This window comes from Petromyzon marinus, chromosome 28 (assembly GCF_048934315.1).
Source record: "Petromyzon marinus isolate PM22_M1 ecotype Great Lakes invasive population chromosome 28, UKy_Petmar_22M1.pri1.0, whole genome shotgun sequence".
Classification (NCBI taxonomy): Eukaryota; Metazoa; Chordata; class Hyperoartia; order Petromyzontiformes; family Petromyzontidae; genus Petromyzon; species Petromyzon marinus.
In genome coordinates, this window is record NC_133694.1 from 2,950,941 (window position 1) to 2,977,658 (window position 26,718).

The 26,718-nt window shown below is 44.6% G+C and overlaps 1 protein-coding gene across 3 annotated transcripts; it reads right to left on the reverse strand.

The window, feature by feature from the left end:
• Nucleotides 1–819: 819 nt before the first annotated feature.
• KIF17 (kinesin family member 17) lies at nucleotides 820–26,031 on the reverse strand. Of its 3 annotated transcripts, none has more exons than XM_032962156.2 (16): nucleotides 24,729–26,031; nucleotides 20,531–20,677; nucleotides 19,478–19,579; nucleotides 18,859–19,048; nucleotides 16,878–17,098; nucleotides 15,421–15,652; nucleotides 14,634–14,719; nucleotides 13,863–14,001; nucleotides 13,322–13,431; nucleotides 12,474–12,628; nucleotides 11,341–11,590; nucleotides 8,740–8,998; nucleotides 7,984–8,054; nucleotides 6,965–7,079; nucleotides 6,269–6,458; nucleotides 820–5,955 (listed from the first exon to the last, which is right to left on the reverse strand). In XM_032962156.2, the coding sequence occupies exons 1-16, from the start codon at nucleotides 24,954–24,956 to the stop codon at nucleotides 5,922–5,924; spliced, it is 2,529 nt and encodes an 842-aa protein (XP_032818047.2). In that variant the 5' UTR covers nucleotides 24,957–26,031; the 3' UTR covers nucleotides 820–5,921. The 3 variants fall into 3 exon arrangements, with proteins under 3 accessions (XP_032818047.2, XP_032818044.2, XP_032818045.2); XM_032962153.2 differs by having other exon boundaries at nucleotides 6,935–7,079; XM_032962154.2 differs by having other exon boundaries at nucleotides 6,935–7,079; nucleotides 14,634–14,716; nucleotides 24,729–26,030.
• Between the last annotated feature and the right edge of the window lie 687 nt (nucleotides 26,032–26,718).

The following is a 26,718-nucleotide window of genomic DNA, read 5'->3' on the forward strand; positions in this document are numbered from 1 at the left end:
CGTGTCTGTGCTACGTGCTGCTTGGCAACACAACGGGATGTCGTCAAAAAGAGGGCCCCCCCCCCCCCACTGCGCATCGACTCGCCGATTTTTCGGTAAGGTCAGCATCCCTCACCCTCGTTCCCAACTAACTCGTTGACTACCCGGTACGGGTATCGGGATTGCACGTGCGTGTAACGTGCAGCCCTTCATCAGTCCACTGCTAGATGAGGGCCTCCGCTGTGCTGCGCGGGTTGTAGTTATTACGGTGGGTTGGTGGCAGGGAGCATAGACGTACAGTGCAACGATGGAGTTTGCTGCACTGCCCTCAACTTCTCACAACGTAGCCCTGTGGTCTTTGTGATGACCTCATTGATAAGCGTGGTCGTCACCCAAGCACCGTTAAGGCTGAAAATCCTGCTTAGCTTCCAAGCTCTGATACGATAGGGTACATTCCGTGTGATTAGGTCATAGGAAAAAAATCACTGGCTTAAAGAGATTAAACTTTAGTGTAATGCCACAGAGCACGTAACAAGCAGTGATATCGTAGGGCACAGCATGTTATGTGGCAGTGCAGAGAACTTTGCATACCTTAGTGGTCGCACACTGGTGAACATTTACAATATTTAAGTGTCAAGGATGGTGCAAACTGAGTTTCATTGTTTAATTAAAACAATGTGTATCTTTCATAATAAAGGTTTTTGGGTTAGATCGCATTATTTATAAATGTATCTGCTTAAGTCTTCCACAGCTGACTACTTACAGCTCAATTCACATGGGATAAACTAATCTATTTAACAACACATTCAATATTGAAACAGTTTCAAGGATGCACTTGGCAAAGGAGCACTTCAATCATTTTATTCGAACGTTTAGCAGTTTTAATCCAGACAACTCTACAATTTGCTTAGAAATCAACAGGCACAGTAGTTACATGTTATGTTAAATTGATTTATATAAATTTTTCTGCATTTCACATTTTCGCGCTTCTCGATTTTTTAAACTGGCGATGAAGTCACATGGCATATCGCCTGATCCATGTGAATATAAATACAGCATAACTTATATATTTTATATATTTACTTACGTTTATGCACCACGCAGTGCTTGTCTTACAAAATACTGACATCTAAATAATAATAGAGGATTTACATGCCCCATTTTATTGTACGGTGCTCCAAATATTTGCTTTGCCTTGAAATAATATTCGACCAATTAGAAGGAGCGGAGGATTGAGATGCCTCATGCAAAGATTTTTCGTAAAGCCATGATTTTGTAACAGAAGTAGTGGGTGGTGATCACATAATTTATTAATTTGGATGAGGACTGTAAAGTTTTAGAAATAACTATTGAAACACTAAGTTAAGTGCTTCCAGGATTGGACTGGGGTGAAAAAATAACCTGCCTTAACAACCAGGAGCAATTGACCCATGGAAGTTCATGGCGAGCCAAGGGGACATACGTAGTGATACACCACCACAATTGCAGAGATCCACAGAAACACGGAGACAGATGCGCAAACACAGGGATATACAGGAAGTGCCACGCATGTTTTAAATGACTCACCTTGGCTGTGAATTTCACGTTAAATTACCGTGACAAAATCGTAGCTCTAAGTTTTGAGTTTCACAGGCCACCTTATTCACGTGGCTCACCAATGCTTGCAGTGGGGCGGAAAGGAAGGAGAATGCAGGGGACGGGAGCAGTGGACAACAACAATCCCCCACCATGAGCATATGAGAGGCAGACGGAGGCACGAGGGAGAAGGGGAAGACACATGGAGAGGTTAGATAGTTTTGACTTAACTTTCATGACTGCAGGAATTCATATTCTTGGTTCTTTCGGTAAAGTTACGTAGATAGAAAATAAAATAAAAATAACAATAAAATAAAAATAATAAAGCCCTTTAAGTAACATTTGGAGGCTTGCCCCCTCTTTTCTCTCCGCCCGATGAAGACCGCTTGTGTTGCGATCAAAACGTCGTGGGTTTTTTGCTTTTATTATTTTCAATCGATTATTTTTAATATTTGATTTTATTTACATCATGGGGCCTCCTTTGCCAGTAGCAAAATATGAGTTTTTCCCCTTTTTTCTGGCAACAAAACAAGTGTTAAGATATTCTTGGTTCTTTCGGTAAAGTCACGTAAAAGGGAAACAATAAAATAATAAAAATATAAAACAAAATTCTCACGACGTTTCGACTGCAACACAAGCAATCATGATCAGGTGTGAAAACCACAGCAAGAACATTTACTGACTCTACAATTTTCTTGCTGTGGTTTTCACACCTGATGATGATTGCTTGTGTCGCAGTCGAAACGTCGTGAGAATTTTATTGTTTTATATTTTTATTATTTTATTGTTTCCCTTTTACGTGACTTTACCGAAAGAACCAAGAATATGAATCCCTGCAGTCACAAAAGCTTTAAATCAAAATGTAGGTGTTAAGATGTTAAAATACCAAACTGAAACCTTATACAAGGAATCATGTCTGCATTTACCACAATGCTTGTGGTCAGAATGCAAGCATTGTGGTTAATGTAGACGGGATTCCTTGTAAAAGATTTCAGTTTGGTGTTTTAACAACTTAACACCTGTTTTGTTGCCAGATAAAAGGGGAAAAACTTATTCTCTTATTTTATGTTATTTTATTTTCTATCTACGTGACTTTACCAAGAATATATAGGTTAGATAGTGTATTATTTTTTATATATTACACATAGTTTATCATGTGGATTCACTCAATACCTATAAAAAGCTGAATAGAAAAAAGTGCTGTACAAATGCACCACTTTTATTGTAACAAATGTTAAAAAGAGGAAGCATTCATTTTTGTTGTTGGTATCTGAACTAAAATATTCCTAGCATTTTAAAACTTTGTTTTAGCCCAAATGGAGGGTTGAAGTAGGGTCTTTATTTTCCATTTTCAGATATTCTACAAAAGTGCAATCATTTTTAAAGGGGTCATATCAGTGGGTCATTTGCACTTTTTGTTGTGTACAAAGATTGGCAACTGGCATCCACTTAAACATATTTCCCCAAATTCCAGACTTAATGCCTGTTTTCGGAGTGGTGCTGTGTAGCTTTCCGACGTGTGTTCAGATGTTACCATGTGTTGTTTGCCGTGCCAGTTCCTGAAGACGCTTCCAGAATGTGGAGAAAAACTGGTTTTTATTCCAAACAGGTGAAAGAAAAAAACACATTGAACAACTATACCAGATTTGACATCTAATAAAGAATGAATTTAAAAGACCTTGATAAATTAGTTGGAACGTTTACTTCACTCTCAATGTTTGCTGTTTCACTGCAAAGCCGCTTATAACTCAATAAAAACATTTTTATGTATACGGAAATAGTTCCCATAAAAATTTTTGAAAGAGATTGGTGAAATAAATTGTCCAACATATCATAAACCCGATTATGTATTCAGATAAAAGTTGGAGCAGTTTGGCTTACCCAGCAATGATTTTCCAAAGTTTAGTTTTTTTTAATATATATGGTAATGTGTCCTCTGCATTTTATTACGCATTTCAAAACTTGGAAGTGAAAATTACATCTCACGAATCCCATGAAGAATTATCCTCAAACTTGATGTGGCATTCAATTTTGGTTATATTAGTACTTGTTTGAAATGTGCACTGTTGGGAATTTAACTTTAAAATTGCTCTAGTTCTCTCAGGGAATTCTAGATGTTGACAAACACCAGAAGTGACATCTTCAGGACAAAGCATAATTACATAATCATTCTAACTAACTTTATATTATGAAAAAGTCAGATGTGCAATGTCACAGGTGGGTTAACAAATACACGGATTCATTTTCATTGTGTTTTGTAACTTAGTTTTGTTTGTATTTGTACACACTTTTGTTACATGGTGCATAGTGAAAAAAATCTGTCAAATACATGAACAAAACTATTCAACTTTAACAGAATCCAAAATATAACCCCGCTACAAGTTTGAGCATAACATATCATGGGCTTCATGAGATAATGGAACTTAAGTCAATTGTGTCATACACAAGATTTAAAAATGCAAATTTATGTCATTTGCATACATTTAAAAGCCAGAAACTTTCAGAGATTTATCATGGGTCATAAACCAGTTACTCTACTACAAGTTTTGGTGCAATGAATAATGGGGTTTGAGATATTGTCAATGTTCTCCAGTTTAAACAAAATAAAATACGGCTATCATTTCATACATGGTAATAAAACCCAAGATCTTTGTTTTCCCAATTAATCACTGGATTATAACATAACTACACTGAATTGAAACAAAATCCATTAAGAGGTTTATTTTATTTATTTTTAAATCACCTCTTTTTATGACTGGGTGACAAGTTGATTAAGTAGGTTAATCGACTTAACATTGTGACCGTTGTTCTGTGATTGACTCCTCTGGCCCCTGAAAAAACAGCAGCTGCCCTGACATTCTGCCTCCCGAAGGTGAGAAACCGTTGACGAGCCACACCCAACGTGACGGCACCCAAGCTCTGCCCCTCGCCACCTCCCGTCCAGCGGCACAGATGGTACCAAAGGGTGAGAATGTTTTTCCAACTATTTACATGCTGTCTGATTATTCAAATTAAAACATCTGTACAGTAATCCATTAATTTATATAATTGGAAATTCCAGCATTACTTATGTTTATTTCCAATGGCCAACCAGTGGAAAAAGTTACGGAGTGCAATTATGCAAATGCCGCATTTTGCGTTGTGCAGTCAAAGCGCATACAATTGATAGGAAAATGTTCAACTAGTTCAAAAAGGTGTTTATTGTTCTTTGGTGGAAATGTCAAATGTGCATTTCTGGTAAAAAATTTAAGTAACTGCTCTTGTGCCCTCTGAATATTACAGAAAACAAGTATGACAATCTGGTGCAATGCATCCTTTAAGGGAGCATACTTGCTTTGTGGCATCTTGAGGTCATGCAACACCCAATTTGAAAATGAGAAATCTAGACCCAGTAAAGTGTGTGCACTTACACACTGGCCTTTGACACATTGGTATGATCAAATCCAAAGCAGCCTCCGTTACGATTACAAGTCTATAAACCCATCAATATACAATTTTAAATATAAATAACAAAATAAAGATTTATCTTCATGGCGAGCTTTTGTCAAATAGAAAGTAACATTTTTTGTTTTGAAGGCAATGATTAACACACTTAACAAATCGCAGATTCTGTAGAATCAAGACAATATTACAGCAAACAGTCTTTATCATAAATATATATTTTTAATAGATTCGTATTTGTTAAACTAGATTTTACATGTTATGACATCAGTTGTCATATTTATCCTGAACAGCCTCTCAAGAATGTATTTCAGAAGGATCCTGTGTTGGAACGATTCGTTGACCAATTCCTTCTCAAGGAGTGTTCCGAGTGTGGGAAACACCAAAGTTTCTGGACAGGGGATACAATTAAAATATAGGTCCACACAGACAGGGAAAAACCAGAGGACCCAGAGAAGAATCCATGCGACCACGGGGAAAAACATGCAAACTCCAAATATACCATGGTAGGGATCAAACCCAAGACCTTGTATACTCGGCGAGGTAGTTACTATCTTGCCACTGTGGCACCATAAACAAACCCATACAGTGCTGCCATCTCCTGACCACCGAGCAGCTGAGTGAAGAGAGTTTAACAAATCCACACACAGTCTGCCACCTCTTGCCTCTAAAATTCTGGATTGCAGCTGTACACTCCTATACCCTTACAGAGTGTGCTGGTCAAAGGTGATGTTGACATTACCCTGCTACAACAAGAAACGTTATCTTGCAGGAGCTCCTCATCTTTCTCAATTTTTATATCGGAAGATCAATGTGTTGCAGGGCTCGTATTGGGTAGTGTTTTTCCTGACCGTATGACCACGCGGGTACACGCGTACATGCCACGTAACCGTCGTTTCAGGTCCAGGCCTCTTGGTCTCGTTTCCTCAGAAAGGCGGCACCTCCATGTCCTCCGAGTTGCTGATGCGGACAAAAGACACACGCACAGTCATGCAACTTGAATGTATATTGCGCTTTTATCATTAAATAAGCAGTGTCTGGGCTGAGCCCAAAAACTCACTACACGCAAGAACTCGATTTAATCCCAGGACCTCAGTGGTGCCAGGCTCAGTTCTCTATACCCTCTGAACCACCCCGCCATCCATCTCAATTTAACTACTACTTTATAGAAACTCTTGAGATCCCGTGTATTATCCTATGTGTGTCAATTTATATGCAGGCCCGTGTGCCAAGCCTGCGTGTTAGCGAGCTCATGAGTGTACGTAAGTCTCACCCGTGCGGACTCTGCTTGTTCCGTTTCTTCTTCCCTCGCTGGGCGGTGAGTGGCAGAGGCCCCTCGAGGGCTCCGAGTCGGTGTGGCCGGGCACTAGGGGGCGGCTCGAGGGGTCCCGGCTGGGGATAGAGCCCCAGTGGCCCAGAGAGTGGGGATACAGGGATGCTTGGAGCACTGTGCCCATGCCCAGCTGTGTGTATGTGTGTGCGGGCGTGTCGGAGTTTACACAAACAATAGTGCATTAGAGAAACGTTTTAATATTTACATTTTGAGTTTGAAATCAGCTGCCTCCTGACATAGTTATAGATTTTGATTTAAAGCTTTCGTGACTGCAAAATATAAAACAATTTTATTGTTTTATATTTTTATTTTTTTATTGTTTCCCTTCTACGTGACTTTACTGAAAGAACCAAGAATATAGTTATAGATGTTTTCCCAAAACTTAAATTGGAGACATATATACAATTTAGTAAAAAAAATGTTGTATTGTGAAGGATTATATCTCGTATATTGCATTTAACACAAAGGGCTTTCACGACCAATATTATCCATAAGAGGTTTCTTGGTTAGATCAGTTTGTTACATGACAAACCTTACTAGTTGGGTGGTGGCAGGTTTAACGACACATTTATATTTACGCGGGTCTAACCCAAAAAAACCTCTTACGTATTATATCGCGGCGAGCCGACTCTGTACCCAGACTGCGCGATGCCTCCTTGTTAAGCAGCAGGGAGGCGCGACGCGGCTTGAAGTAGTTCCCGGCCACGTCCTCGGCTTCGGCGCGCGTCAGCCGCTCTAGGAACCGATCCTCCTTTGACACGCGTTGGGGGGTAAAGAGACAGCAGGATGGACGAGAAGCAACTTAAAAGGTGCACGCAAACCCTACTATCCGCCCACGAGTTTTTCAGACTCTTTTGTCAGTTAAGAAAGATTACAAACAACAGGGGTGGCCCATTCGGTCTATTCTAGCTCGTTTGGTTGTGAGTAGCAAATCGATTCCAGTATCTCATCACAGCATTTCTTGGAAGAGTCCAGAGTAATGACAGCTGTGTACTTTTGCAGACGATCGACGGATAACATGTTGTAGGGGAAAGTGGTGGGTACTCCCACGTCTTGTAAGATGCCTGATCAGCTTTTAAGAGTAGGCCAGAAGACCCACTTTAAAAGGGCTCTCTGGAACCTTCTCTAATGGAGCAATTTTAGCACTGCATATTTAACTTTACCATAGAGAGTGGTGCCAATTTTGTGCTCCAGATGTATAAGTATTGCTAACATATGCATGCTCATGTGCAGCTCCTTCACAATGTGGTGGTGATAATAGTGCAGGTGATGATGACAATGCTGCTGGAGTGGGTGGTGCTGCTGATTTGGTAGTGCTAAGGTTATGTATAGGCTAAGGGAGTAAAACATATTACAAATAAAACTGAAAGAATACGAGACGATAAAAATTTGACAAAAATAATTATTGAATCAAATCGGGATCCCTTAACGTAAGAAATTATCAATCGTTACATGACAATGCATATATGTTGAACTTCTTTTGCACCGTACCTACCCAACCGTGCTAAACGGACGCGCAGGGAAATGTGCCGAGTGGTGAACCCAGGTGATGATGCTTATTGTGCTGATGCTGGCCCTGCTGATGAGGATACAACGTGGGAGGGGGGGATGGTGGTGGTGATATGCTGGTACCGCTCCACTGGTGTGCTTCTCACGTGTTGGTGGTTCCCGTTCTCGTGCGGCGGGGTGCGACGCGAGGGCTTGGCTTGTGCACCGCTGCCACCGGCTGCACTCACAGGAGTTAATCGTGCGATCGTTATTCGTTCAATAATCTTTATATCTTGTCATAACCCATAAAAGTCAATCGAATTGCTGGAGGGTATGGATCATTGCATGCCGATGACCACATTACCCATAATGCGCCTGATCTTATCAGATCCCCAAAGAGGAGCAGGGTTCAAATTTGGATGGGCGACCCATAACCTGCAAGGCTACGTGATTATGTATGTTGAACTTCTTTCGCACCCTATGTAGCCAAGTGTTAATCGGAGGTGTGGGGGAAGGGCAACTAACGAAACACGAAAGGCAGTTCTAAAGAATTGAGTTTTACATATAGAAGATTTAAAGTGCATAGCTCCAATAGCTTCCTAATATCGGCAAGGAAGAGCATTCCAGCAGAAGCGCATCTGAAAGTGCGTGTTGGGCTCCCAAATTTGTGGTTGTGGGAAGGCCCTCATTTAGCAGTGGCAGCAAAAGGGCTGTACTTGTACACATACGTGAATCATTACATGCCGAGCTGACAAGACAATTGAGACAAGGGACTGCCAAGTTCATTGGAAAAATTGTCCTTTGACAAGAGGATTGACAATTCTTCCTGGGGGAGGCCTTTTCCTGACTGACAGCCCTCATCCAGCAGTGGAGCTACAACAGGGCTGTGCGTGCCCGGAAGAGGAGGAACCTCCACATTTTACCTGGCGGCAGGGAGGTGCGCGTGACGACCATCTCAGGCAGCCTCCAGGCCTGAGCGTCCTCGTCCCACGTGGCCTCGCTGCGCACGCGCTCCAGGTTGGCGTAGTTGCAGTCGCGCCGCAGGCACGGCGCCACGCGCTCCAGCAGTTGCTGCTGCAGCCGCAGCTCACGCTGCTGCCGCCGGATAGTGTCCAGGTAGTCGCGCCGCTCGCTCTCAAACTCCTGCTGGATGTCGTTGATATCCGCCTGCGCGGCTCGCAGCTGTGGCACGCGGGCGTCCGAGCAACCCGGTTAGCGGTGCCACGGGGACGGTTCGAAGTACAGAATGGGTATCGGATGTAGAAATGTGGTTTCTTATATAGCAAGGGTGGGGACCTCTGGCTCACGGGTCACAGGCGGTCCACAACTTCGATTTCATATGGCGCATTGTCACAACTTGACAAGGTTCTGCAAATACTTATTGATGTTTTCAGTTTAACACGTAGGCTTTGGTGATCAATAGCCATAAGTGTTTTTTTGGGTTAGGTTGTGCAAATATGAATGCATCATTAAACCCACCACTCGAATTGTAAATGTTGTGGGTTTACTCTCCAACACACCGGTGTGCTGAACTAGAAGCTAATTATATTCTTGTTTCTTTCGGTAAAGTCACGTTTAAGGGAAACAATAAAATAATAAAATATATATAAAATTCTCACGACGTTTCGACTGCAACACAAGCAGTCATCATCAAGTGTGAAAACCAACAGCAAGAACATTTGAAAGAAGTGGCGGTTTGTATTTATTTATTTTTAAACATTAGCACCACGGATATCGATTTGACAGTTTGTTTAGATGGACGAGTCCATCTATGTTCAGAAAAGAGGAGGGGGGAGACAAAAAATTAATGTATGCTGTCTGAAAGCCACCGTAAGCGTGAACAATCAATTAAGACCCGAAATGGTTTATCAAATCCTTCCAATGATTGCTAAGCCAGAATCCATCTTCTCGGTTGAAATTGTCTCTGTGTTTGTATATGTGGATAGCCTCATGAACGAATATCTCATGGTAGCCAGATGGCTTGCAAAGAACCTCTGTCTTGGAGAAGTCAATGTCATGTGAGCCTACTTCATTATAACAGTGATCTGCCACGGCCGAGGTGTTGGTCCTACCGTGTTTAAGGTCTGCTTTGTGTTCACGAATGCGGTCCGAGACATGTCGTTTGGTTTCTCCAATGTAACTACTACCACAGAGGCAACTTAGTTTGTAGACACCAGGGTACTGTATGTTCGGAATCACATCTTTTACAGACGGAACCAGATCACGGATTTTATGTAATGTGTGGAAATGGCCCTGGATCTTGTGTTTATTCAAGATTTGAGATCTTTTTTGTGATCCCCGCAATGTAGGGTAAAGTGATGGTTTTGCAAGGCTCCTCAAGAGGGTCCTTCTTCATGGTTTGAGTGATAGCTTTGCGGATTGTATAGTCGGAGTAACCATTAGCCTTAAGAGCTTGGTGTACGTAAGGGGTCGGCAACCTATGGCTCGCGAGCCAGATGTGGCTCTTTTGATGACTGCATCTGGCTCGCAAATAAATCTTAGCTGACATTTCTTTAGTTGTATTCAGTGTTAAAAAAATATTATATGGCTCTCACGGAAATTTATTTTAAAATATGTGGCTTTCATGGCTCTCTCAGCCAAAAAGGTTCCCGACCCCTGGTGTACGTGCTTGAGTTCACTGCCTATGTGTTCCTGGTCGGATATGCATTGGGCTCTATGGTGCAGAGTCTTGATGAGAGAATTCTTCTGTAATGGATGATGGTGGGAATCCGGTTTCAGATAAGCATCCGTATGGGTAGCTTTCCTGTAGACAGAGGGGCTCATTTAACCATCAGGTCTCTTTTTTATTAGGATATCCAAAATCTGATGGCTGGGTGTATGGAATTGATGTGGTCGAAGAATTGGTCTAGAGCAGGCCGGCCATGTGGCCAGATGACAAAAGTGTCATCCACGTACCTTTTCCATAAGGTTGGGTGCAGAGTGGCAGTCTGGATGGCGTCAGTCTTAAATTTCTCCATGAAAATGTTGGCTATAACCGGAGATAGGGGGGAGCCCATTGGGGTGCCCTCAGTTTGTTTGTAGAAAGTTCCATTCCAAGTGAAGTATGTTTTGGTTAAGCAGTGTCTCACCAGGGGGGGTACCTCAGTGTTTAGTCCTTGATGAACCAAGTCTTCAATGAATGCGATGGTGTCAGGTACAGGAACTTTGGTGAATAAGGAAACTACATCAAAACTGACAAGCAGGTCGTCTGGGGACAGGGAAATATCCTTGATTGTCGATACCAGGTGAGTAGAATTTTGTACCGCAGAGGTGGTTTTTCCAGTGACTTTACCGAAAGAACCAAGAATATGAATCACTGCAGTCAAGAAAGCTTTAAATCAAAATTTAGAAGATAATTGGCATGTTTTGGATGGTGGCGGGTTTAACGACACGTTTATATTTACGCGATCTCACTCAAAAAACCTGATGGATTATGTTTTATCGCTGCAAACAACTTGGCCGCACTAAAAAGGGTACTGGATGGGAATATTTTGGACCTGGCAAAATAGCGGCCGAGCACTTACCTTCTTGCGGCCCTTGTTGAGCTGCCGCTCCTTCTCCTCTGCCTCGTCCCTCATGGAGTCAAAGACGCGCATCACCACCTCGTCGCTGTCGCCCGTCCCTTCGCCGTCGGCCTCGTGGTCCAGGCGCAAACTCTCCATGAGTCGCCGGTGCCGCTCATCCGCCAGGCGCCGGCGCTCCTTTCGCCGCTCGTGCAGCTCGGGGTTGTTGGCCTGCTCCCCGCCCACGACGTCGCGCTGGAGCGAGCTCAGCCTGGGAAGCAAGGCGCGAGAAGCGCACGGCGGTGCTCACAACGGCCTGGTAAACTAACATCAAGAAAAGGGCTGATCACCATCGGCACCTACAACACTACCAAACCACCAAAATCACCAGTGCTATCAACCCTAGTACCAGCACTTCCAAAAGCACCAGCATCATGATGTACACCACAAGCCCTAATTTAATGCTCAGGCATTGCAGAGAGCAACCTGAGACAATGCAAACCAGGCTATCAAGAATCGCCAACTCCAGGGGAGATCTTCCAGTTTCAAATTACCCCGCAAATAATGGTCCGTTTTGCACCATATGTACAGCCGATGCAGCTATCTCCTCTAGTGCCATTGCTGTTACTAAGTCTCAAACCGTGCATCACATCGAAACACAACTGCCAGCTTAGATCAGTTGCTGGCATTGTTTTAGATATTCACCAGGCGACTCCTGAAGTGGTCCACCGACTCAAACACCAAACACGCCATAAGCATATTCAGGTTGCTGATCACTCAATTATGAACAATTTTCACTTTCCCAGTTTAGGCCCACTGAGCTATATTGCTATTTCAGAAACGACCGGACCACAAATGATAGATGAACAAAGTGGCTAATCACGTGGAAATATATCGCAGCCAAATACTCTAAATGTATGTTTCTGAATGTGGAGGGAAAAACCAGAGGACCTGAAAAAAATCCACGCAAACCAAAGGGAAAGATGAACATACAAATTCCAAATATACAGGCATGGGGATTGAACCTATGTCTCGTGCATACCAGGCGAGGGAGTTATCATCTGGCCAGCGCAGCACCTCCCCTACCATACGAAAGGTAGAAGAAGCTCTTCATCTGCCTCCCCCGCTCATTCCAGTACCTGCCAGGGTCCTACCTGCGCAGCACCTCCTCCTTCTCCAACAGGGCAATGGTGCTGGGCTGATCGGCAGCCTCTGCCTCCAATTGCGTGCCCTCCCTCAGCTCCTCCACGCTCTTCACACTGTTGATGTGACGCGCTACCTGCGCGCTGGCCGCTCGCACGTCCGGAATCTGTGGGAGCAGAAAACGCGTGGAGTGTATGGACGGGCACGGTGTTTCACAGGGCACTCCCATACTCAAAACAAGCCAGTGATTTCCCCCTCGTCTACTGTTTACAGCTCTGAACCAGTGGAAATTCCACATTCCTGTGACAAGGGCAGAGTCTACTCTGAGAACAACCACAGTTGGCTTCCCAACAAAGTGGTACTTATTTACGATCAGTCATCCCCCAACTCGGAATTGAACTAGCAAACCTTCCGATTACAATCTGTTTGTTCTACAGCTGAGTCACCTGACTGAATACTCAATAAAATTGCCATGTAATGGAATTACTATGATTATAAATACATTGTTATGAAAAAAAATCTGCATATTTTTGTGCATTCACTTCAAAATGAAAACAATTACTCCCAATGTGAGTCACGGGAAGGCGTGGACTGAGACCCATTTGGGCCCCGTGCAAAGGGATGCCACACCGGGTGCGTCACAAGACGTAACGCGTTCTGACATCATCGTGAGGCACGTGCTCACATCCTCATTGGGACATACGCCTGTGCCCCATAGGCCTCGTGGTCTCAGTGTGCCCCAGGTGCCAATACCCTCTTCATCTCTATCACTGGCTATTGCAAGAGGCTTCGCGTAAAGCTGCGGGGAGGGGGTGGCTTGGTAGGTGAGGAAGCATCGACTGAGCTTTCGCACGGTTACCTGTGCTTGGGGCAGCGCCCGCTCCACGCTCGTCAGCGCCCGTGGGGCAGCTGTGCCTGGCCTCTCCACCCGCTGTTCGTGCTTCACCTCCGCTTGCACCACCACCGCCGCTATCACCAAATGCAAACGCACAGAAAACACACAGCTTCAATCATGTGTTCTTTTTAGAAATGGTGTATCTGCTAATGTTCATTAGGCATGCAATAAATCGTCAATTAAAATAGATTCTTATGATCAGGATTAATATATCAAATGATGCATATTAGTACTGATGGTGTACTCTTCATGAAAATGTACAATTATGTTGATGTGACTTTACACGTAATAGAACAATGAGATAGAACAAACTATTTTTAACTATCAAATAAACTTGACAAATGAGACAAATCGTCCAACTACAATGATTTTTTTTAGTGTTCATGGAGAGAGGTTTGGGAGGGGTGGCGAGTGGGCCGTTGTGGATGTAAATGTCTGGGAAGAGTGGCGAGTGACTGAGTGGGGAGGTAGAGGTCTGGCCTGAGTGGTGAAGGGCATTCCGCACCGGTGAGGCGCTCCTCCACGGCGGTGAGCTTCTTCTCGTAGGAGACGCGCAGGGTGTCCAGAGCCTCCTCCAAGCGTGCCTTGGAGCGCTGCTGGGCCTCAAAGTCTCCCCGCACGCGCGACAGCCGCTCCTCGTACTCCTGGTGGGGCCCGGCCAAATTGTGGTGATGAGACGCAGACGCACAAAGGTGGCGAATGGCTGGGTGAGCGAGGAAAGAAGAGAGCCCTGGGATTATTGGGGATGGGCTGCACAAGGTGAGAGGGGAAAAAGGGCCTTTGTGCATAATGCTGCATTGCATTTACTGCAAGTGGTTGTTAGATTTTATTGAGTACTTTTTTGGGCAAGCCATACCCAATGTGTCAAAGGATCATAGTAACTAATCAGTGTATTACCTGCTATGACATGGATCAGACATGGATGCTGACGAAGAAACTGCAACAAGTGTACATTTTGATTTAAAGCTTTCGTTGACTGCAGGGATTCATATTCTTGGTTCTTTCGGTAAAGTCACGTAGAAGGGAGACAATAAAATAATAAAATATATATTTTTAACACTTGTTGCATATTCTTGATTCTTTCGGTAAAGTCACGTAGAAGGGAAACAATAAAATAATAAATATTCTACGTGACTTTACCGAAAGAACCAAGAATATGCAACAAGTGTGTTAAGAAGCATGCACAGATGCATGCTTGGCATTACACTGAGAGAAAGAGTAAACAGATGGGTTTGGGCAGGACACGTTGCTGAAAAGATGGCTGGTGGGCATATACCTGTCGAATCTTCTGCCTTTCATTCTCAATTTCAGCTTGGTGATCGACAGCTGCAATGACTTCCTCCTTTGCTCTTGGTACCTCTGCTTTAAAGACACAAGTGGAAATTCTTGGAATGATTTATGCTTTCACAGCTTAATACAGTCATCGTGTTGCACCTGAAAAGCGAGGTTTCTGGAGTCAAGCATGAACCACACATCAGCGCCCATCCAGACAATGCAACTACAGAATGTCCAAGAAATACTGGGCTAATTCAGGAGTGGAGTGCCCTGGTATATTCTAAACAGAACCACATTAAGTCCATGAATACTACATTATTCCATTTACAACTTCTGCTATTTACATTATTAAAATATTACAATATTATAGACGGTAAAACCACCAATGAAACCAACGAAATCCTCCATTTTGGAACGCACAATACAATCCCTTAGTAGTTACTACACCGTACAGTATTAACCTGGGACTGCCTTGCGCGTGAAGTCTAAGCAGTATGAAGCCACAGCTAACAACAAGCCACCATCACCTTGCACACTTACATTTTTTACTTTTATACTTCCATTTTTTTTATTTGCCCCAAATGTTTTTTTTTACTTTTTAGGGGTATCTCCCGGCCCCTCTCCCAAAAAAAACATTATTTGCAGGCCACAGTAAATGCAACCACATTGAGGAAGTAATACATTGCAGAATAAGGGAGGCTTGCTCGAGTTTTCTGGGGGTGGGTTGGGGTGTGAAGGGGTTGGGGTCAGGGGGTTGGGGAGGGAGGGTGGGGTGTGCAGGGTCTGACCAGGTCGGCCGGGAGCTGCAATCTGTCCCTGGAGCAGGGCCTTGAGGCGGGTGATCTCCTCGCGGTACTCGCGCAGCATCGCGTCCTTGGGGTCCTCGTTGACACGCGGGCGGTTGCGGATGCTCTTGGCGCGGTTGGCATAGCGCAGAGTGCTCAGCGACTCCTCGTAGTTGTTGTCGGCAGGAGAGATGCACGCCACCATCAGCGTCTTGGTGTTGCCGCCCAGGGAGTCCTTGTGAGTGCCATCGTACGTCGTCAACGAGGCCACGTCAGTCTCAACACTCTCCAATCACTCCACTGGCTCCCCATCCAATCGCGATCGATTTCTAGATCACTCACCCCGTCTTCAAGTTGCTCCGTAAAATTGCCCCCGAATACCTCTCCCCCACCCTCATCTCGCTCTATTTGCTTCCACGCGCACTCTGCTCCAGCACGCAAGACTTTCTGTGGAAGCCCCCAGTCGACCTTTGCTCAGTGCGAGGTTGCCCATTCTCCTCTGCTGCCCCCCATAGTTTGTAACGTCCTTCCCCCAGCCACCCATGCTGCTGACTGCCTGCCCCTGTTCATATCCAGCAGCAAGACCTTGCTTTTCACCTCGACCTAAGACAGAGTGCTTCTAGCTGAATAATGTGCCCACTTTTTATGTACAGCGTCTTGATATAAAGTTATATTCACACGCGATATAAATACAATTGTACTGGTATCGTCAACCTTGTTAATATTCCTTCTGTCACAATTCATCACTATCACCATTACCATCATCGTCAACAGAGAACATAGCAAGTGTCCTGGCTGCAGCATGGATAATCTAAAGTACAAGAGTTGTGTTTGGACTTCAATAAACCCCTGCATCGTTGACTGCCTTTTTGTTTTGACCGATCAACATTTCAACGCGATTACACCGTCATCCGCATGTTATGTACATGTATAAGACATTGAGTATTGAATCGACAAATGAATCACAGGCGAATTAATCAATATATGCCTACCTAGAACATGTGCTGTCCTTTTGTCAATCCACTGCTTTGTGAGGTGGGCTTCCCCATGATTTAATTTGCCCATTATTCATGCTGGTAAAGTGCCTTTGGCGCTGTTACACTACCATGGCCACATTCCCAGCTGTCATTTGTTTACTGCAATGGATGATGAATGGCTTGCATTCCCAATTTCTTACTTTGCCTTGTCCAAACACATACACTCGTGCACTCTCTGGTATTACATCTGTTGCTTTGCTATTTGCCCGCTTTTAAGGTGAAGGCCATGTCCTCCCAAATAACAAATATGCATTTTGGAAACGCGATCACCTTTTTCAGGCGTTTGGTGTATTTTCGCTTATTGCTTGCCATAATTTTGGTTCTTTTGCAAGCAGAACTCATGGGACAAATGAAGCATCTTTCAATAAACCGACAGCAAATTAAAACAGAGTGGCCATTTTTGGATGGGGGGGGGGGGCACACCTGCAGTAGTCGCGTGAGCTTGGAGTCGCGGTATGGCACATGTTTGGAGCGCCCATCCACGAGGGCCGAGATGACGTTCCCGAGTGCCGACAGCGACAGGTTGATCTTCGTGGCCTCCTTGAGGCGGTCGCCCTGCGCGCCGGTCTTGGACTGGCGCTCGCTGCCCGCCAAGTCCACCAAGTTCAGCTTGCCCGCGCGGATGTGGTCTTCGCCCTGATCGTCTGCAGCGCCAGCAGATGGCAGCACGGGGATTACATTTTGCGAGGCGCGGAGCTTAGAAATGGGGGGTGCGGACATGGCCGCTCGTGCGTACTTGCAGTTCTAGAGTTCGAGTTCTGCGGTCACCCTGGTTAATACTGCGGGTGTATTAACACAAAATACGCACCATCTGCTTCACAGCAGATGTTAAAGGTCGCATGACATTAAGAATAGGCCGTGCGTGCCTGGCCTGTTTCACCGTCCAAAATTTAAAAACTCGAAAGGGTACTCGCAAATCACTTAATTTGACATTGCAACATTACCTCCTACTGGCAGACTTCTCGTCTGTGATACATAACACTTACATGGTACCCTTGCATTTGAAGAATGGCTTGAATACCAAATATACTAATTATTAAATAAGTGACAGCAGTGTGTATACCCAGGCGTAAGTGTTCAGTGCAGTGGGATATGCCCATGAAACATGGAAAGTGCAGAAAGATGCGATGAAAAGACAATGCTTTTTGAGATGCGGTGTTTCAGGAGACTCGAAGTAAGCTGGTGTGATAAGACTGACGATGTCCTGAGATAGCATTATTTTTTTTATAAAACCACGACGAGCATCAATTACTTATAAGTCTGATGACAGAGAAGGTGGCATATGCAATGTCTTAAGAAGGCCAGCTGGAGATATGAAGAGGATGATTCTGCGAGGGAAATGGAAGAGAAGAGGGGAAGAGGGAGAAAACAGATCAGCTAGTGGGACAATGTCATCAGCCAGGTGGGACTCTCCATGAAAGACACTGAATATTGCAAATGAAAACATACATCACGGACATCGACCCTTGGTTATGAGCATCACACTCGATAGTACAACAGTAACTATATTATCCATCTAGTACCATATACATTGGAATTTAACTCATGTGATCTGAGTCACTAATTATGAATCAGGATTACTTTTGACATCTCACAATGTGGTTACTCATTTTATAAACCCCGAAGTGTCGGTAGTCAATCCCATACTGATATTTAAACTCGCAGCACAATTGGTAAATAACTGGTGGGGAAATATTGAAACTCATAATTAACACTAAAAAAGAAAACCGCACATTTCACAAAATGTTATCTACACAGGATGCACTTGCAAAAGAAAGCAAGGCATGCAGACATGTGAGAGTGCCAAACCTAGTGGGATAGAAGGTGGCCAGAAGGTGGCAGTACAACAGGCAGATTCATGAACCTGCCTCTGCAGACTTTTGACGTTATCTGCGTGTCTGCACGTGTCTGCACGTGTTTTCTCCGGGAACTCCTGTTTCCTCCCATGAAAGCCTAAGCATTGCTTAAATTAAACTGGCCCAACATCTTTTGATTTAAAGCTTTCGTGACTGCAGTAATTAATATTCTTAGCTCTTTCGGTAAAGTCACGTTGAAGGGAAACAATAAAATATATAAATATTTCTATATTTTTTATTATTTTATTGTTTCTCTTCAACGTGACTTTACAGAAAGAGCTAAGAATATGGCCCAACATCCTAATGCAGGACTGTTGAAAAAGTATTGAGATCAGTGAGGCCTTCTTGGATAAATAAAGAATAACACTTCAAAAACATGCCAAATCCTAAAAATCAAACATGTCTAATCTTTACGAAAAAAATCACACTGTTACCCTTTAATAACGGATCTCAACAGACTCTCAACACAGAAAAACATACCACACATGGCATACAAAAAAAACAAAAATCAAGGGGAGAACGCAAGAGATGGAGTGCAATTGCCATACCAGTGGTGCACATCTCCAGGTGGATGCTGAAGATGGAGTGCGATCGCGACGAGTCTTTGTTCATTAGCGTGGCGCCCGTGGCGCGGTTGCTCCAGCCCGCCTGCATGATGCGCTCGCACTCCGCCACGCTGTGCACCGTGTGCATGGACAGGTCGCGCACGTACACGCCACGCTCGGGGTGCTCCTTCAGCTGCGGGTCCCACGCAAAGGGCACAACAGGTGCATAGGTTGGCATGGGGAAAGGAGGCACGGGGGGAGACGCAACAGGGATTGGTGGCACGGGGAGAGGAGACATGGGGATGCAAGGTGGCACAGGGGGAAGTGGGAGTACAAGTGAGCAATGCGGTTGTGAATAAAACGTTTGTGGAGAGGGTAGAGGGGAAGTTATTGGAAGTGAGAGGCAAGAGGGAAGCAGGACAATGACATGCACGGAGTTGAATAGTGATGATGATGAACTGTAAATAATGTTTACAAAAAATGCCGTGAAAGAAATCAAGTGAGATCTTTTTTGTTATTGTTTTGGCGTGGAATATTACAAAGTGAAAGAAATGTAATATCATTAAGAAAAAAAGTCACATGCATTAGGATGTGTGTATGAGTGAACAAACCCCTCACCCACCTCAAGCCTCTGCTTCGTGTCTTTTCCAAGCAAATCTCTTATCTCCTCATTGTAGATTTCCAGATACGAGGCTCGGAAAAGGAACTTGGTGTTTTCTGCACACTGAGGGGCAAAAACTACGATTTATTTCCGACGCGAATGACACATCACATTTAATTGACAATCTCATCGCTGCAATATGGCCCGATTATTCTTGCAAGGAATTGTATTTCAAATTAAATGCTAATTCAATGCAGCTGCTATCCTTACTGTTATAATGGATGTCAACAGACTCTCACCCAGCGTAATTAAAATCTAGATTGAAAACCCTTTTCTTTGGAACTGCTTTTTGTGTTTAGTCAGTTGTACTTCAGCACAGTTGGCGACGTACAGTGCGATAGAAGTTCAACGTACATAAAAGCAAGCAAAGGCAGAAAACAAAACGTGAAGCGAGAGGTTGGCAAGGCAAGAGTGGCAATAGATGTAGGCAGCGTACATCTCCAGGTGGATGCTGTCGATGAAAAATATTCCAATTGCAGTTATTCCTCTTGACATTTGATTTAAATTCAGGGCACAAATAACCAAATTGAGGATAAAAACTGTGTGGTGATGCACAAGCTATACTGTGTTGAGACACCGGTACTGTAAACACCACTGAAAGAACAAAAAGTTAAAAGTGGCACTGGCGAAATTCCAGGGGTGCGATTACGAGTAGAATTACGGGTTAACAGCTGATAGGCTTGTTGTTTATGGGATGGCTAGCACTAGTGGCCAGTTGGATAGTTGGTTATGGTTAGGGTCAATGAAAGGCTAGTTTTCTAGTTGGTAGGGGGTAGTAGTAGTAGTCAGTTAGCTGGGCAAGGAAGATTAAGATCAGGGCTAGACTATAATTGGCAATCGCGCTCTGCCCCAAAATGGGTGACGATCCCCCATCCTATTCTCAATATAACCTATAGCTTTTTCAAGATTTTGCTCTGTAAATTTTTGTTGCTTAAAGTGCGACATCTGAATTATTGCTCTTGGTGCTGACAACGACCATGACCGTGACTACGGCAGCGAGCACAAGGCACACACCTGGATGCTCTCGAAGATATGCTCGAACGCACGCGGTATGACGCCTCGCTGGGCAGATGGCTCCGATACGCCCTGCATGGTAAAAGACTTTCCACAGCCCGTCTGTCCGTACGCAAACACCGTCCCATTGTAGCCCTCCACCACGCCCTGGTAGGAGTCAACACACCAACACCTTTTTTAGCGACAGGGTCATAGCCACACATCAATATAAAAGCCCGGCGTTCCGTTTGTCCATCAACTAAATTATAAAATCCTTTCAGAAGGCCTGAATCAAAAGTTATAGAAAGTGGACCCCCCCCCCCCACCCCCGATGTGGGGGTAAAAAGTTGACCGCCAGGTTTTCAAATAATGTCGACCAGCCCCCCCACCCAAAAATAAATAATCTATTTTGTAGACATATGCCTACACACCATACATATAATAGTGTCTGCACACATTGGGGGGGGGGGAAGGGGACATCAGTGGTGGCGACGGGCGAGGCACAAGGCGCCGAGAAGCCCTCCGCAGGAGCTCGTAAAATAAGTAGTATTTAAAAAAACGTATTTTTTTAAACACGCTTTCATGAAACGTACCCTACTAGTAATGGAAGAACTCCACGACTCCAGGAAGTGTCCCCGAAGCTTGCCGTAACGTAAGGGGCCGTTGGTCAGTTACAGCCAACGTGAGTTTACTGTGGACAATTAGACCCAAGCCGAAACATAACGTTTCTAAAAGATTGTTCTAAAATATTTTTTTATGATAAAATATAGTATTGTCATCGGAATGACGTAAGTATACCAAGTTTGCAGTCGATACCACATTGGGAAGTGGGTTAACATTGAGTTACAAGATTTGAGGATACGACAACAACAGGCAGAGTTAATAAATAGCGTGTAAAAAATGGTGGTTCTCAACTTTATTTGGCTTCTGTACTCCTTGTTGAATTTTGTTTCAACCGAGTACCCTCTTCCCTCACCCAACATGGTTCCGAGAAATAAATGTATGAAAAACGAACATTAACAATGTAAGCATATTAAGCTCACCTACCCCCTGGAACATTTCCACATACCCCCAAGGGGTCTGCATACCCACGGTTGAGACCCACTGTGCTAGAGTATGGTTCCTCGTGGTTATTGTTTAGATTGCAGAGAGTATCCACAAACTTCGCTCCCCACTTGGTCATGGAGTAGAGGCGTTATATTATACAATAATTACCATATTCCCCAAAATATGATGCTCTGGAAATTAAGATGCACCCGATGCTTGTGCCCAGTGTCAAGACATACCCCCAACTAGTGCTTTAAAATACAATAAGAGTCTTATAACACAAAGAATGCAGTATGACAATCTCCACATCCATTGGCTACGGACTCAGTATTGAGCCTACTGTTCACACGCTTCTCTGTAATTAAAAGTTCCATCATCAGCATTTGTCAGCTTTGTTGAAGGGAGAAAAACACAGACTCAAAAATATCACGATTGTTTTGTCCAAAATGTTGTAGGTGTCTCGTAGCCATGTCTAAATATGTTGTGGGTGTCTGAACTCCCACGATATTCACAGAGGCTGTACCCCTGCTTTTGGGGGCACCAGCGGGATATTAATTTCCTTTGTGCGAGGGCTTTAAGTTGACCCTTCTCATGTTCTCTTCATACAGCCCCCAACAAGCTTCCTCTAATTAGTCCTTTATGCGTACAGTGTTAGAAAACCCCCTTGAATACGGAATTCATTTTTTTGCCACTTCAGTCCGGCACTGGAGTAAAATGAAACAAAAATGTATTCTTGAAATGTCTTTGGGTAGGAAACTTACCAAACCACAATGAACTTGGCCATATAAAGTGGTGCTTGTTCTGCATCCTTGTAACATTAGTTGGCATATATATCATGAGCCAAGACTTACACAGGCACATCTAATATATTTGCACTGATGCCAGGGTCCTATTGTGAATAGTAAGAAGATAATCCTTTTAAAAATGTGCTTTTCTTTTTTGACAATATTTTAAGGTTCATTGCACAATGTTACAAAACACTTTTGTGTGACCAATTCACTCTAAATGAACTCCGAGCTCATAGGTTCTCTGAAACTAAGCAGGTTGAGCCTGTTTAGTGCTTGGATGGGTGCCCTCCAGGACTTGCAAGGTACTGTATTGTAAAAGTGGTCCTGCGAGGTAGCGAGATGGCAGCACTGCATTGAGGTTATCTGGGAGTTGCCGGATTTTCTCTCAAATGCCATTCATTCATGGAATTGGCCAAACAATGGAGGAACCCTCCCGAAAAGGAATAATTCGACTTTTGACTCAATGAGGCTTTTTTGTGTAAACAATTGGTATTTATTTAAATAAACAAAGCACACGGACTTAACAAATCCTGAAGAGTATTTCTCATCAGCAAAGCTTGCCTGTATAATGAACAATCGACAATATTACTATGATTCGGATGAATAACTCAATTAGGCTTTCCTAGATAAATAACATTATTGCACTGTATTATTAGCCACATTCGAGGTTTTTTTTGGGTTAGATCGCTAAATGTGTCGTTAAACCCACCACCACCCGACACAGCCAATTAGTAAGGTTTGTCACGTAAACAAAACATGCCAATTCGTTACTAGTACAGCACCAACGGTGTGTTGGAGAGTAAACCCACAACATTTACAATTCCAGTACAACGTTTCGCCAGTAATTACAACTAGCATCATCAGGCGACAGCCAGATTTTGTGGAGAAATTCTGTTTCAGGTGGATTTTGTGAATGTTGTGGGTTTACTCTCTGTACTAGTGTAGTGTTGCTCCGGAGACACTTCGTAGGGGGGGGGGCACGTCTTTATTATCCACACGTACCCTAACTACTATACATAAATTCTTCATACAGTTGATCTTGAGGACCTCTTCCACTTGGTATATTATACAGCTCCTGTGTAGCGTGCCTAACCCGACTACGCTCCAGGTCCTCCGGCTATAATATACTATGTGAGACTACCTGACCTGACCCAGCCAAGGTACAGGTCCAACACTGACCTCACAGAGTTTCGGCCCTTAAAAGGACGGCGAAGCTAGGGGTTCAGAGTCCTACTCTAGCAGGTCTTCTTTCTTCAACTGGTTATCTTCAACTGCTCCGGTTTGCAACTGCTTCGGTTTTTAAACTGCCTGGACCTCTCCAGAAGTTCGCCTTATATCCGTTTCTCAGCCTGGGTGCCGACCTCAGTGATGAATGTTGGTGACCCCAGAGTCTCCCACTGAGGTCCGCATGTCTGCCGTTGCAGGTCAGTGCAGCCGCAGCCCCCCCCCAGCCTTTGGGAGTGTTTGCGAGGGATCGTAGAATCCCTCAGCCCCGCAACTGCTTCAGGGCTGCCTGTCATTGCCTGCAAGTGCAGCAGCCCATCCATGTCGCTACACTAGTAACGGATTGGCCACGTTTTGTTTACGTGACAAACCTTACTAATTGTCTGTGTCGGGTGGTGGCGGGTTTTAACGACACCACATTTATATTTACGCGATCTAACCCAAAACAGTACTCTCACAGATAATATTGGTCGCGAGAGCCTACGGCGTTAAACTTTATTATCATTATAAACCCATCGCTCTGCATTGCAGGGCTGTAAAGGTTAGCAATGTCTTGACTTGCTATTCAGAGGTTGCCTTTAAAACCGCCGTGACGAGGCACTTGATCCAGTGGACACGTTTCTTGAAAATCTCTCCCGCGTCTGTACAAATTGCAACAACTAGCAAATATGCACATCGCATCGTGTGGTGGGGTAAAGTGTGGGTAATCCCCACCTCTTCCAAGACGTCTTCAGAACTCGTTTAAGTGGAGGCCCTTCCACTAGCAGCGGCGTGTCCAAGCAATTTTTTTTTAGTATTTACATTATATTATTGCTGCTATACATTTCCACATAATCACAAGCCACTTCGTTAAGATATCATTTGTGGCCAGATCGCTTCTGAAAAAGCTAATAGCTCAGCGGGCTTTACCTGTTAATATAAATAAAATAGTTGTTTTATTTGTACGTTTGTTGTAACGTTCTGACACGCCCCGACTGGACATCTGTGAAAAAGAGCTTCATGGCTCATCGGATTCCTCCAGTATAAAATTAATATTCGCATTATGAATTGCGGGGCTGTAGCTTTACCATCTTGTCTAATAAAGTAAATGTTTCATCAGACATTACCATTGTAATATATTGGGGGGGGAGGGAGTGGAGGGGTGGTGACGGGAGCGGTACCTCGACGAGCGGGTAGGCGATGTCGTTGTAGATTTGCTCCGTGCTGCTCTCGATGAAGTAGGTGCCATCGAAGGTGAACTGTTTGGGTTCGTCCCCGGACCCGGGCTTCTGAATGAAGCACTGGCCCCTCGCCGTGTCCATACTCACGACCACTTTACAGCCCAGGTTCTTCTCGCGTTCGTTCGTGGGCCGACATCGAACCACTACCTTCACGGCCTCGGCCGACATGGCATGCGGCAGCCAGTGGAGGTGGTGGGGGGGTAGTGGTGGTTGGTGGTGGTGTGAGAGTGATCGATTTTGCTAATGTTCGCGAGAGTTGAATAGTATGTGTGCGTGTGTGCGTGCGACTGGTTAGCAAGTGAGTGACTAACGTGTGAAGCTAGTGGTCAATAGTTGGTGTCAAAGTGACCCAGGCGGTGCGTGAGATGCAACCGCTGTTGTTTACGCGCGATTGACTTAACCACTGGTTTGCGATGTCGTGTAATGGTAAGAGAGGCCAGCAAGTGAGTGTCGCAAGGCTCGAGCGAGAGGGACCTCGCCACCACCGAGGGTAAATGAGAGTGGAGGGAAACGAAATCGCTTGCGTTCGCTGATTACAAACGCGCCCCTTAAACCTTCACGCCTCGCGAGGCCGCGTTTGAGTCGCTACTCGCGCGCCTCCGCTATCAGAGCCTGGCCGAATGTTTTTATCTATATTCAGGCGGCTACCCCGTTCGAGTTTACAAATTTGCACCCTTGTACATACACCGACGTGAGTATTGTGACACTCGTAGTATACGTTACACGTGGTCGTAACGCAATGTATTTACTGTGACATTAAAAATAAATGAGCCTTCGCAAGGCCTCCGCTTTCTGTTCGGCGAGCGGCTGCCCGGGTTCCCGTTTTGGCATCGCAGCTCAATCGCGACAATGCCGATAACAGTTCACGTTGCTAAAAAAAACAACTTTCGGTTATATAACACCGCATTTGAGAGGAATATAATAATCAGATATTGTGACGCCGTTACACGTTCCCATTCGCCAGGTTCCTCAACGCAAGTACCTTGAGCCGGGTGAAGGCGTCACGTCGCTAGGCGACCGCCTCGGCCGTCGCCTTGCTCACCGCCCATTGGTCAAACAGCGGACAGGCGGCACCGCCCATTGGTCAAACGGCGGACAGGCGGCACCGCCCATTGGTCAAACCGCGGACAGGCGGCACCGCTCATTGGTCACCCATCCCCACGCGTGGAGGAGGCCCCGGCCTGAAACGTCGCCTGCTTATATTACAGAACACTTGAACACTTCCCCCCCCCCCCGCTTGAAGGCCATTGTTATTTACGAATGTGTTGTTTTCGTTATTTGATCTGAAACATCAAACGGCCGTTCTTCAGACTCTCTGGCCTTGTGATAATTGCCAATAAATATAAAAATTGTTATCAAGTAAATCCGCTCTTATTGCCCGTAGAAATAAATCAGTGGCCACTCGCGTGTTTTTGCGACCTTACCTGCCACCAATTTTCCCGCTGTCGGCAAGTGGACTAAACGCGCTTGGAGTGGACGCGCGGAGACGGGAAGAGAAAATGTATCGAGGTGAACAAACGCGCAAATCGGGGCCATCACTTTGACCTCAGAGGGCCTGCGAAGGGCGCAAGGGACCGTCCATAAATGACGCCACGCGATTTTTGACGATTTTTCACCCCCGCGTCACACGGCGTCACAAAAAGTCAGACCCCCCCCCCTCAAATATGACGCCACAAAGCTCTGCCCCGCCCCCCCTCCCCCCCCAAAAAATATAAAACATGCTTCAAATCGCTTTAAACGATTGTCATTGTAGTGCGTATTGAATGTGGCGCTGCACTCTGATGTTGGTAGGAGAAAATATTTATTAAAAAGTTTAATTAAGTAGAACGCGTTGTCTATATTTAAAGTTGCGCATTTTGATGTGACGTCACATTTCTCAAACACGTTTTACCTGGAAAATTCATTTTCTGTTCGTTTGCATTTCGATGGA

What these genes read in the sequence shown, in the direction of transcription:
- KIF17 (XM_032962153.2), bottom strand. Translation starts at nt 24,956, where the DNA reads ATGTCGGCCGAGGCCGTGAAGGTAGTGGTTCGATGTCGGCCCACGAAC. An exon ending in GCGCACCTCCCTGCCGCCAG is followed by an intron (nt 8,055 to 8,739) that starts GTAAAATGTGGA and finishes CTGTGAGTGCAG; the next exon opens with CCGGTGGCAGCGGTGCACAA. An exon ending in AGAACGGGAACCACCAACAC is followed by an intron (nt 7,080 to 7,983) that starts GTGAGAAGCACA and finishes CGCGTGTCAAAG; the next exon opens with GAGGATCGGTTCCTAGAGCG.